Genomic DNA, 12,243 nt, shown 5'->3' on the forward strand with positions numbered 1-12,243 from the left:
CACAGAAAACAACTCCCAGCAGCTTCTGTGCATGCCAATGTGAACATGGAACAAAGGTGTCTTTTCAGCGGCACCAACGGTCGCAGACCGGTTGCAAAACGTGGACGGACGCCGTGGCCAACGATGTGGGAGTTCCTCAAACGCAAAGTCCCTCCTTTCGCAAAAAAGCGCACGCGTTCGCGCACGTTTCACGGGCATTCCGTCACGTGTGCATTCTGAGCTGGTTTGCATACGATCATCGGCAAAATGTAAAACGCAGGAAGATGGAACCAACAAGTACAAGCCGTCTTGTCACTGCAATGGTGCAATGCGCTCACCAATCTGCGGGGGGGTGCCACTATCTCAGCCATGCAAATCCAGTCCTCTTTTTTTGTTCTATTTTCAAGAGCCCTTCTGTGAACACAACACAATGAGGCACACGGGTACTTTACATTGGACTGGGTCTTTTTAAGGGCTGTGCTGCTCACCACCAATGACCAAGAAATTCATTGAATTGAAAGTTGGAAGAACGGGTTTTATTCGCCAACAAGCAGCCTTAAATAAACAGACGCCACATTCAGTATCCGTGTGTTCCTGCTGTACCAACAGGTTTTAGAATGTGGTTGGTTGAATCAGAGAGACTATAAATATTCCAAGGTAACCAAAAGTAAATCTTTACTCTTTTTATGTTGCTGACAATTAACTCCATGCTCCAGTGCTGATCGAGCATCCCACTGCATCAGACCCGGGTCAAATACGTATTTGTTTTGGATTCAAATACTTGCCTGGTGAATTGGAACCAATGAAATATTCTCAAAAAGTGCAAGCCCCACCTTATGGTCATATTGGCAGGCTCAATTACACCAGGCAAGATCAAAAGAGCACAGAGAAGTATTTGAATCCAAAACAAATACGTATTTGACCCAGGTCTGCACTGCATACAAGTGGAGCAGCGATACTTTTAAATGCGTAACACGTCTGGCAGAAATGAACTAAGACTAAACAAACATTTTTCGTGTTAGGATGAGAAACTACTGTGAACTTTGACAAGGTATATACAGTACCCCCCCCCCCCCCCCCATGCTCAATTAACATGAGCAGAAATGCTGGATAATGTTCACTTTATTGTTCATCAAATGTTTTCTATGGTCAGTGGAATGAGAAGCCTAAACAGTTTTGTGATACCATTACTCGGGGGGGGGGGGGGGAATCTTCAAAGCAAAATAATTTTACTCTGAAAAAGATGTGCGTCAGAATTATTGGCACCCCTGCACGAAAGATCTAATCGCAGCCCAGTTTTAAGATTTTGTTTTTAGATTTTGTTTTAGATCTAAACTCTGGTATTTCATGGAGTCCAAGATCTTAGGTCATGCATCCTAACAAGGTTCCCAGGGCCTTTGGAAGCGAACAGCCCCATCACATCACAGATCCACCACCGCAGTTCACAGTTTTATCAGAGATTGGAGGTTCTTTTCTGCATGACCACACCTCTTCACGTCAAACACTTGACATTTGCTGCCAAAAAGATGTATTTTTTGTCTCATCAAACCACAGAACCCGGGTTCCAGTCAAAGTTTTAGTGACAGTTAGCCAGTGTTGGGGAGTAGCGAACTACATGTAATTAAACTAGTAGTTTAGCTGCATTTTGCAGTAGCTTGCTGGTAGTTCAACTACATTCATATTTGCATAGTGATTCAAGTAGTTAAATTACTTTTTGCCATTTCTTGCGTAGTTAACTACTGAAACTACAAACAATTTTGGGCCATAAAAGGAAAGGAATGATTTTTTATTTTTATTTTACCGTTGCTTCTCTACTGTAATTGAACCACCTTTGACCGCTGCGAAGGCCTGCCTTGTCAGGCAGCTACCACCACACACTTGACCTTTGTGTAGTGCATGTGCAAAAGGGCGGGCGTTGCTCAGTGCTCACACAGCGACAGCGTCATCATGGATAAACCTCCCAAATCTCAGCCTGAGGAAGAATCACCATGGCCATACTTAAGCAAATACATGACACTGACTAGCTCCACGGTCAAAACCTACGTTTTCACTTGTGAGCTATGCAAGCCGAGAGTAAATACATTCTCTACTGCAAAGACGTCAAACACAAATCTAAGAACACTTATAAAGGTGAGTGTATTAACATTGACTTTGCTAACCAATTTAGCAAAGTTTAGATAAGCAAACTAGATTTCTCCCTAGGGTAGCTTTGCTGTAGTTCAACTTCTTCCAGTGTGAAGTAATTGGTAGCTTGCAAAGCTATGCTTTCAAAGTAGCTTCCCCAACACTGCAGTTAGCAAACTCCAGGCACTTGTGTTTGTGGTTTGATCACAGCAGAGGCTTTCTTCTGGCAAGCCTTGAAAATGTGGCTTGTTGCCATGGAGGTGATGTCCAGTTGTACTATTGGTTGACTTGTTGACCCCAGGATGCGACCAACTTCTGCAATTCTCCAACTGTGACCCCCAGAGAAACTTTTGCCTCACAAATCACCCTCCTCCCTGTGCTTGGGGGCAAGACACACTTGCGTCCTTATCCAGGTAGGTTCATCACAGCTCTAGTTGTTTGAAACTACTTAATTATCGCCCCAACAGTGGAGATGGGGTATTTTTAGATGTTCTGCCATTTTTATAGCCATTTCCTGTTTTGTGAAGTTCAACAACCTTTCGTCTCATTTCACTTGTATATTCTCAGATCTTCTCCGAACTGATGGATGACTGAGGGAATGTGGCCCGCGTATCACCTCGTATTTATTCCCCAGTGAAGCAGGAAGTTGTGCATGACCGCTCAAGAGTTTCTCAAGATTCGCGTGCGCTTAAAATGCAAAATATAAACGGGAATATACATTATTTAGATTATTTTCATAAGAATTTATAGGGATGTCAATAATTGTAACGTGTGTAATTTATTTATTATAAATATTTTTTTCTTTGAATAATTTTACCTAGATTTCTAATTTCGAGCATAAGATCAATCCGATAAACAAAAAAATGTTTGTTGGGAATCGCGAGATCTAGCCTATAATCTACCATTTGTTGTGTATTCGTACAGCACAGCAGCCTATAGTTATAAACACTGGAAAGTAACGCCCTCTGCCGTTAAAGCAAACTCGAACTGTTATTCCCACAAGTGAATTATGTGGCAGCAGCATGTATAATCCATACTATTGCATTAACCTATGAAGCAGTAATCCATGGCAGCCAATGCATAATAGTTCGTGAAATCGTGTTTTTAAAATGTAATATATAATGCGGTTTTATTTTCGAACCTCGTTCGAGAAACTCCACTGAGAATTAGAACCTTATTTGCGATTACTGGAGTAAGCTTCACGCAAGCACAGGTAATTACAGAAATCCTCTGATGATACGAGTCCAATTCGAATAGCACAATAGCACAATACCCTGCAATGGTAATCGAGAGGGCAATAAACTCATATTAAGGATTTGTTAACATAAAACAAGCGGACCTCATGTTTTACCTGACTATATTCACTCTGCAGTCACATGCCGAGTTACACTTTACAATTTGTAAAGGATGTAATTGGTTGAATTGAGTTTTCCAATTTCCCGCATTCGTGCATATCAACTTTAAAGGACATAAAGCCACGTTTGGCAAAAGGTAAATTACAAGATTCGTGGACATGTATCTGGAGATAGTCTGCATGGGTGGATCCTATAGTGATGCCACGACAAGATTCGCACGTGCTGGAATAGGAAAGATTTTTTTTTTGTTAGTACCAGTAACTCACCATTGTTTTAAAACCCTAGCAGAGCTACACTGCAAGTTTTCGTATGTTCCAAATAGATGGTGCTGTTCAGCAAAAAAGAAAAGACAGAAACAAGTGGGGGGAAAAACACAGCAATCGCTCAAGTCAGTGGAGTGCACGGGTTCGCAGTTACGCACAGAGCGCGCACGGAGCGGCGGTGTTTCTGCAATAATTGGGCTGATTCTCTCCAACATGTGACTGTATTACTTGCTCACATGGCCGCTTCGGTGCATGATCCTCTTTAGTTTTAAAGCCCCGGTGGTCAGACTCCCCTGGTCACAACACTGCAGCTGAGACGGACTCGGCCAGACGAGCCATGGCGAGCCAAGGACAGAAAGTTGTGCTGATCACCGGTTGCTCCTCCGGGATTGGTTTACGGATCGCTGTTATGCTGGCCAAGGATGAAAAGAAGCGATATTATGGTAAACAACCTTTCTTTATCATTTTCTAAAACAACATGCTACAGCTACTTTGGCGTCTTAAAACGTCGTAAAATAAGTTTATATGGACTCGAAAACCTTTAAACCGATATTTTCCGTTTTCACAGGCGGAAGTACCTGCGCCTTCCCCGTCTATTTAAAAGTAGTTTTTTTTTCTTCTTTAAATTCGTTTATGGTACTACTGTTTTCCAAATGTGTCCAATCTGTCTTTACTTGTAAATCGTCGACCTCTCTCCCCCCGTGAGAGACTCGGTGCTATTATCATGTGAAAGCGCAGTCTCCAGGGTACGGCTCCGCGAGGCCGCCGCTTGCCAACCGGGGATTATACAAGACTGCCAGCCCTCTTTCAAGTCACTTCTCCATTACAAAGCTCCCTTTATCGCTGCGCATTGTAGATCGCTGCCCGGTTTAGAGCCGTGTCTAATGCGCGCATAGTTAGCACATTGGAGCGAGTGTTGAGAGAGGGACAAAGTTTGTGAACTGTACAAGCCGGGTTCACCGTAGCACTGCGCTGCAGTAAAGTTGGAATGACGTCTGTAAGCGCGTCTTCCACCCTCCTATACGCACACCTTCCCCTTGTGCAATGCCAATATTGATATTTTATATGTTCGGGGTAAGTGGTCTTATAATTAATAATCGCGAAAAATACTATCTTCACCGCTGAGATGGCCGGTTACTTCATAATGAACCCGCTCGCTCTCGATAACACTTGTTGAACTTTGGCCTGTTGCACACAGCTCATAAACAAGTTGCTTGAAATACTTCAGGGACCGAGGAATTGGAGCGTGTCAGAAATTTTCGGTGATGAAACCGTTTTTCCTTTCAGAAATAAATCGGTGCCGTGTTATTCGTGAGGCATTTGCCAACTTGAGATAGGTCAGCTAACTCCCATTGCAGAACGGCTTACGTAATTACACGATTATGATGGTGAAGTATTACTGCAGCACAACACAGGGCACAATGCATCCGTTGTATTAATGATTCCTTTAGAGTGACGTCATTGTTTATAAATACACCAGCCTGAGTGGAAGGTCAATAAATCCATTTTATGGACATTATTTGGTTAATAAAGATTAGGCGTGGTATCAACCACAATGCGCCTACACGTACTTTCCTGCAACCTATAAGACCACGCACATACACATGATCACTTGCATGCACCCATACTCAAACATACACAAACATTTGCATGCTGGCAGGCACACACATGCACACACACGCACACACACACACATATATATATATATGTATATATATATATATGCACACACAATTGGTTGAGGATCATTGATGGTTGACAGAAAGGCTTCTTATTTATAAACACATTTATGTGATACTGTACATTTGTCCCCCCAATGCAAGGGGGTCACTACTGAGAATGTGACTGTAACATGATCTGAACCCTCATATTAACTTACTCACCCCCCCCCCCACCTTTTTGGGTTGGGTGTGTCGGGCGGTCGGCTATGGCCATGTAGGGGTCTCTCTCCGCCCAGGTGGGGGTTCGATCCCCGCCATGACACCTTCGGAGCCGCGGTCCCTTCTCGGTCCGTCGCCCTGTTGGCTCTCTACCTGCCTGAGCAGAGGAAAGCAGGGGATGAAGTGTGGGCGGACTATCTGCTGACCCGTCTTTAAAGAAAAAAAAAGAGAGTGAAAAGAAAATCACATTTATCGGCTCTCACTAACCACTACACTGTAACTTGTAACACCTGTGCGAGTATTTACGACGGCAGCATTTATGTGTCATTGATTACTAGGGAAATGTAGTTTTGTGTGCTGTGCGTGATTGTGCAGAATGGAACACGCGTTGCCACTGCAGAACTGCAGTGACTGGGTGTTCTTTTCTGACAGGTCAGGCCAGGCCAGGCCAGGGCTGTCAACAAAACATGGACGGTTTTTATCAACCAGGCTCGGTCAAACTAGTTTACATAGACTGTACTATACTGGTCACTTTTAGTCACAATGTACTGTGCTGGTCAACCTTCATAGACACTGTACTGTACTGGTCACCATTGGCAAAACCAGGAACTTTAGGCCCATGAAGTGAAGATCTCACATTGGGCCCCACCACCCCAGAAAATCCTTTTGTCTAATGTAGTATTTTGAGGGCCCCTGTCAGCCAGGGCCCGTAGAATAAACCCCCCCACCCCCAACTGCCCCCATATGGCGCCCGAGCTGGTCACCTTCAGTCACACTGTACTGTACTGTACTGGTCACCATCAGTCAGACTGTACTGTACTGGTCACCTTCAGTCACACTGTACTGTACTGTACTGGTCACCATCAGTCAGACTGTACTGTACTGGTCACCTTCAGTCACACTGTACTGTACTGTACTGGTCACCTTCAGTCACACTGTACTGTACTGTACTGGTCACCATCAGTCAGACTGTACTGTACTGGTCACCTTCAGTCACACTGTACTGTACTGTACTGGTCACCATCAGTCACACTGTACTGTACTGTACTGTACTGGTCACCATCAGTCACACTGTACTGTACTGGTCACCTTCAGTCACACTGTACTGTACTGGTCACCTTCAGTCACACTGTACTGTACTGTACTGGTCACCATCAGTCAGACTGTACTGTACTGGTCACCATCAGTCACACTGTACTGTACTGTACTGGTCACCTTCAGTCACACTGTACTGTACTGTACTGTACTGGTCACCATCAGTCACACTGTACTGTACTGTACTGGTCACCATTAGTCACACTGTACTGTACTGTACTGGTCACCATCAGTCAGACTGTACTGTACTGTACTGGTCACCATCAGTCACACTGTACTGTACTGTACTGTACTGGTCACCATCAGTCACACTGTACTGTACTGTACTGGTCACCATCAGTCACACTGTACTGTACTGTACTGGTCACCATCAGTCAGACTGTACTGTACTGTACTGGTCACCATCAGTCACACTGTACTGTACTGTACTGGTCACCTTCAGTCACACTGTACTGTACTGTACTGGTCACCTTCAGTCACACTGTACTGTACTGTACTGGTCACCATCAGTCACACTGTACTGTACTGTACTGGTCACCTTCAGTCAGACTGTACTGTACTGTACTGGTCACCACCAGTCACACTGTACTGTACTGGTCACCATCAGTCAGACTGTACTGTACTGGTCACCATCAGTCACACTGTACTGTACTGTACTGGTCACCTTCAGTCACACTGTACTGTACTGTACTGGTCACCATCAGTCACACTGTACTGTACTGGTCACCTTCAGTCAGACTGTACTGTACTGTACTGGTCACCTTCAGTCACACTGTACTGTACTGGTCACCATCAGTCAGACTGTACTGTACTGTACTGGTCACCTTCAGTCACACTGTACTGTGCTGTACTGGTCACTTTCAGTCACACTGTACTGTACTGTACTGTACTGGTCACCTTCAGTCACACTGTACTGTACTGTACTGGTCACCTTCAGTCACACTGTACTGTGCTGTCCTGTTTTCACTCCTGTCAGTGCAGGTGCACAGGTGAGGGCAGACAGGTGAGGGTGGGGCAAGTGGAGAACTTACACTTGAGCCAATCAGAAAGAAAAACGGAGTTCCAGTTTGGGGAAGGTAATGATGTCATTAAGGCTGCAGGTGAGATGGGTTTAAGAGAGCGGGGCGTCCATGGAGTCCTGCAGTCTCCCCCCCTGTGGCCTGTCCCGAAGCTGTGAAGTCGTTGGCCTGTCCCAAAGCCATAAACGCTTAAGAAATGTTCCAAGCCGTTTCAGAACACAATGGACCTGCTTTCTTCCCTCTGCGACACATCAAAAGCCAACACCCCCTAAAGCCCTTGTCTGCACCTGTTTTACTGTGTACAGCGGCAGGATTACAGTGGATTATGGGTAAGGGTTGGTAATGTGGGGCCCAGAACAGGGTGCCCTAAATGCCAAGGAGGAGGGGGGTGGGGGGGGGGGGGTAGTAGTTTCCCATTACTCATGCACGGGCAATGCAGTAATCCCCTTCTCACTGGCCAGCTTGTTGCTATTACAATTTTTCCCTTTGTGAGGAGAGGCTGCTGTGCTCTGACCTCTGCTGAGCTCAGTGACATCAACCAGTGGAACAGCAGAACAGACCCCGTTTTATTTCTCCGCCAAAAAGCGTACCGGACAGGCCAGCAGATGGTGTGTGAGTGAATGTCAGTGGGTGTGTGATGTAGGCAGTGTGTCAGTAGATTAGTCTGTGTAAAGGTCAGTCTCGGTCTCTGTCTTGGGTCTCAGTCTCAGCGTGTGTCAGTAGGTCTCACTGTGTGAGTGTCCCAGTGTGCCAGTTTGTGTCAGTACTTCTCAGTCACAGTGTATTTGTGTGTGTCGTTACATTACACTCTAACTTAGTTTTCATTTTTATCAATTATATCAATTATAGCTGGATAAACACTGAAGTAATTCAGGGTTAAAATTTTCAGGGTTAAAAGTTCTGTGTTACAAGCTGTGGCAGAGCTGGCCATTACCGCTGCACCATAGCACTCTTAACTTTTCCGAAAAAGTTTCTCTTTTTTTTTGCACACACACACGCCGTAGTAGCATTCGGGGGTGCACAGCTGGCTGGGAAGCGAAGCACTGCTCCGCTACAAACTGCACCGCAGCTAACCGGCCACACTGGCACATTAGCGCTTCATCCAGCGCATTCTAAGTCCCACATTTTTTGCGTGGTAGTCCACTGCCGCTCCTATTTAAAACTCCCAGTAGATAATATACGCAATTGTTTTCAAACCGCCTGGCACTTTCGGGAGAACGAAATGGCATTTCCCTGGGCGCAGTAACATTATCCACGTTTGCTTTATTCAAATGCCGTAAATGTACTTTCAAATGGGGACTAAAAACTTGTTTTTTTATGTGTTAATTGTTTTGTGCAGTAATTGTGATATTAGATTAGTGATATCAGATTGAATGTAATATTAGATTAGTCCAATCACTTTTGGTACCATAAAATGGGGGAACGGTGTTTAAAAGTCTGTAATTAGGTAATTTCTAAGTGGATATCTGGATATGAATGTAAATACCCTTAAAATGGCTGACAGTTTGCATTTTAACCTCATATTCATTGTTTCATTTCAAATCCAGTGTGATGGAGTACAGGGACAAAATAATAAGTGTGTCACTGTCCAAATATTTATGGACTGCACTGTCAACACTGAATTTGGCAACTTGCCTTCCAGACTGTTTACTTGTGAACACATGCTGAGCCTCACCTGATCAAACAGTACGCAGTATGACAGCGGTCTGGGGCGGCAGTGTAGTATAATGGGTAAGGAGCTGGTCTTGTAACCCAAAGGTCACAGGTTCAATTCCCGGGTAGGGCACTGCCGTTGTACTGTTGAGAAAGTGTACTTAACCTGCATTGCTTCAGCATATATCCAGCTGTATAAATGGATGCAGTGTAAAATGTTGTGTAAGTCTCTCTGGATAAGAGCGTCTGCTGAATGTAATGCAATGACCTCATACTACCCTGGAGTGGGTCTCAGTGTATGAGTGTGTCAGTAGCCTAGTGAGCATTTGTGCGATAGAAAAGTTGTTGAAATGCCATCTAGGTGTCCAGGTGACAACCCAGCTACACTTTACTATGAAAGTTTATACCTGGGTTAACATGCATCTGGTGTTAACATAATCCGTTTCTGTTGAAATGTCACACAAACTTGACACCTAAATTCCTGCTTTTGTCCACTGGGAGGCAGCAGTGAGTTTCAGGAAGTCTCAGTTTTGGGTCTGTCTTTCCAGTGGTCGCTACCATGCGAGACCTGAAGAGGAAGGACAAGCTGCTGGAGGCCGCTGGCGACGCCTACGGGAAGACGCTGACGCTGCAGACGCTGGACGTGTGCAGCGACGAGTCCGTCAAACAGTGCGTCAACAGCGTGAAGGACCGCCGCGTGGACGTGCTCAGTGAGTGCCCTCCATTCAGCCCAGCTTTCCCCCGTCTGTTCGATGACAAGTTTCATCTGCTGGAGAGAGCTGACGGGGCTGCAGGATGACACTGACACCTGGTGGCTGAACATAGTAACTGCAGCCTGCAGGAACACCGATCTTTCAGGCATAACCAAGCAACACAGGTCACACCATGTAGACCTGCCCTCCCACCTTCACCTGCCCTGTCACGCTCTCTGTGATCACCTGGACTCCCCGTTTAGTTTAGTGTTGTGTTCCACGTGTAAGTTAAAACAGGGGAACCTGTATTAAGCGTACTTTGTGCTCTCTCTCTCCCTAAGTTAATAATGCAGGGATAGGACTGCTGGGTCCGGTTGAGAGCATCAACATGGAGGACATGAAGAAGGTGTTCGAGACAAACTTCTTCGGTGCAGTGCGCATGATCAAGGAAGTGATGCCGGACATGAAGAAGCGGCGGGCGGGGCACATCGTCGTCATGAGCAGCGTGATGGGCCTGCAGGGTACGTGCCCCTAAGCATGATGGGTAAAGATTTAGCGTGATGGCTAAATAGCAGCGTGATGGGCCTGCAGGGTACGTCCCCTTAAGCATGATGGGTAAAGATTTAGCGTGATGGCTAAATAGCAGCGTGATGGGCCTGCAGGGTACGTGCCCCTAAGCATGATGGGTAAAGGAAGTCTTTAAAGGCACACCTCGGTGGCTGATGTCTAGAAAAGATGACAGCAACACACCCCAGTTCATGATAAGCCAGGAATGTAATAGCACACCCCGGTGCATGATGGGTAAAGCAGTGCAGATCTCAGTGTCTGATGGGTTCATTATTACGGTAACAGGACCTCAGTGCATGATGGGTAAAGATTTCGAAAAAATTTTGAGACCCCAGTGTATTAGTCAGCTGAGAGCAGTGCATGATGGGAGACCCACTGTCTCTCCCGCAGGTGTGGTGTTTAATGATGTCTACACTGCCTCTAAGTTTGCCATGGAAGGTTTCTGTGAGAGTCTGGCAGTGCAGCTGCTCAAGTTCAATGTTACGTGAGTCACTAATTCTCCTCCACTCAACTCATTACATTACATTACAGGCATTTAGCAGACGCTCTTATCCAGAGCGACTTACACAACTTTTTTACATAGCAGTTTACATTGTATCCATTTATACAGCTGGATATATACTGAAGCAATGCAGGTTAAGTACCTTGCTCAAGGGTACAACGGCAGTGTCCTTACCCGGGAATCGAACCTGCGACCTTTCGGTTACAAGCGCAGTTCCTTACCCACTGTGCCACACTCCGTCCACTCTCGCATGGGTAAACAGATAATCGCTTGCATTCATTTCAGCTTCAGTCAGGTTGCGCGCAATAGATGAAATTAAAGTATGTACTGTATATTATACCACAAAGGTTTAGCTTGTTCAGTTCTGATATTTGTGATATCTCTCATTGTAAATACTTGGACTCAGAATATTCAGAAAATTCAGCTGTAAGTGTCTAGATACGACATGCATGAAACAGATTTCTGTAACTGTTATGGAATAATAAGAATAATCTCTCTTTCTTCCTTTCAGTGTCTCTATGATCGAGCCTGGTCCTGTGCACACAGAGTTTGAGGTGAAGATGATGGAGGACATTTCAAAGATGGAGTATCCAGGTGTGGACGCTGACACCGTGCGCTATTTTAAAGATGTCTACCTGCCGTCCTCCATCGACATCTTCGAGGCCATGGGGCAGACCCCAGAGGACATCGCTAGGGTCAGCAACTGCCCTCCCCTTCTCCCCCGCCACCAAGGTTACCTGTGCTCCCCCTGTCTCCCATCACCAGGGTTACCTCCCTTCCTCTGTCTCCTCCCCTTCTATCTCTCTGGCCCCTCCCTCATCCCCTCTCCAGACCCTCCTCTTCCTAGCCTAAGCATCCTTCAGTCTCCATGCTGTCCCTCTATAAGACCTGATCTCCCCTCTACAGACCTGCTCTCCCCTCTACAGACCTGCTGTCCCTCTACAGACCTGCTTCCCCCCCCCCACCCCCCCACCCCCAGGACTGATTCAGTCTGACCTCCACTCCTCCACACTGTTCCCTCATTGATGTTCTGTCTGTATTTTTACATTTTATAATGAGATCTCTCTCCTCCCCTCTCCCCCCCCCCCTTCTCCACAGTGCACTAAGAAGGTGA

General features: G+C 45.7%; 1 protein-coding gene across 2 annotated transcripts in view; it reads left to right on the plus strand.

The window, feature by feature from the left end:
• Nucleotides 1-3,822: 3,822 nt before the first annotated feature.
• rdh8a (retinol dehydrogenase 8a) overlaps nucleotides 3,823-12,243 on the plus strand; it is an 8,725-nt gene continuing 304 nt past the window's right edge. For both annotated transcript variants that reach the window (XM_035397614.1, XM_035397613.1), the window contains exons 1-6: nucleotides 3,823-4,164; nucleotides 9,917-10,078; nucleotides 10,402-10,581; nucleotides 11,018-11,111; nucleotides 11,641-11,824; nucleotides 12,228-12,243. The exon at nucleotides 12,228-12,243 is cut by the window's right edge. In XM_035397614.1, coding sequence (XP_035253505.1) covers nucleotides 4,059-4,164; nucleotides 9,917-10,078; nucleotides 10,402-10,581; nucleotides 11,018-11,111; nucleotides 11,641-11,824; nucleotides 12,228-12,243 — 742 coding nt within the window. In that variant the 5' untranslated portion in view covers nucleotides 3,823-4,058. The remainder of the gene's footprint in view (nucleotides 4,165-9,916; nucleotides 10,079-10,401; nucleotides 10,582-11,017; nucleotides 11,112-11,640; nucleotides 11,825-12,227) is intronic.

The sequence above is a fragment of the Anguilla anguilla genome, chromosome 17, assembly GCF_013347855.1.
Source record: "Anguilla anguilla isolate fAngAng1 chromosome 17, fAngAng1.pri, whole genome shotgun sequence".
NCBI classification, from domain to species: domain Eukaryota; kingdom Metazoa; phylum Chordata; class Actinopteri; order Anguilliformes; family Anguillidae; genus Anguilla; species Anguilla anguilla.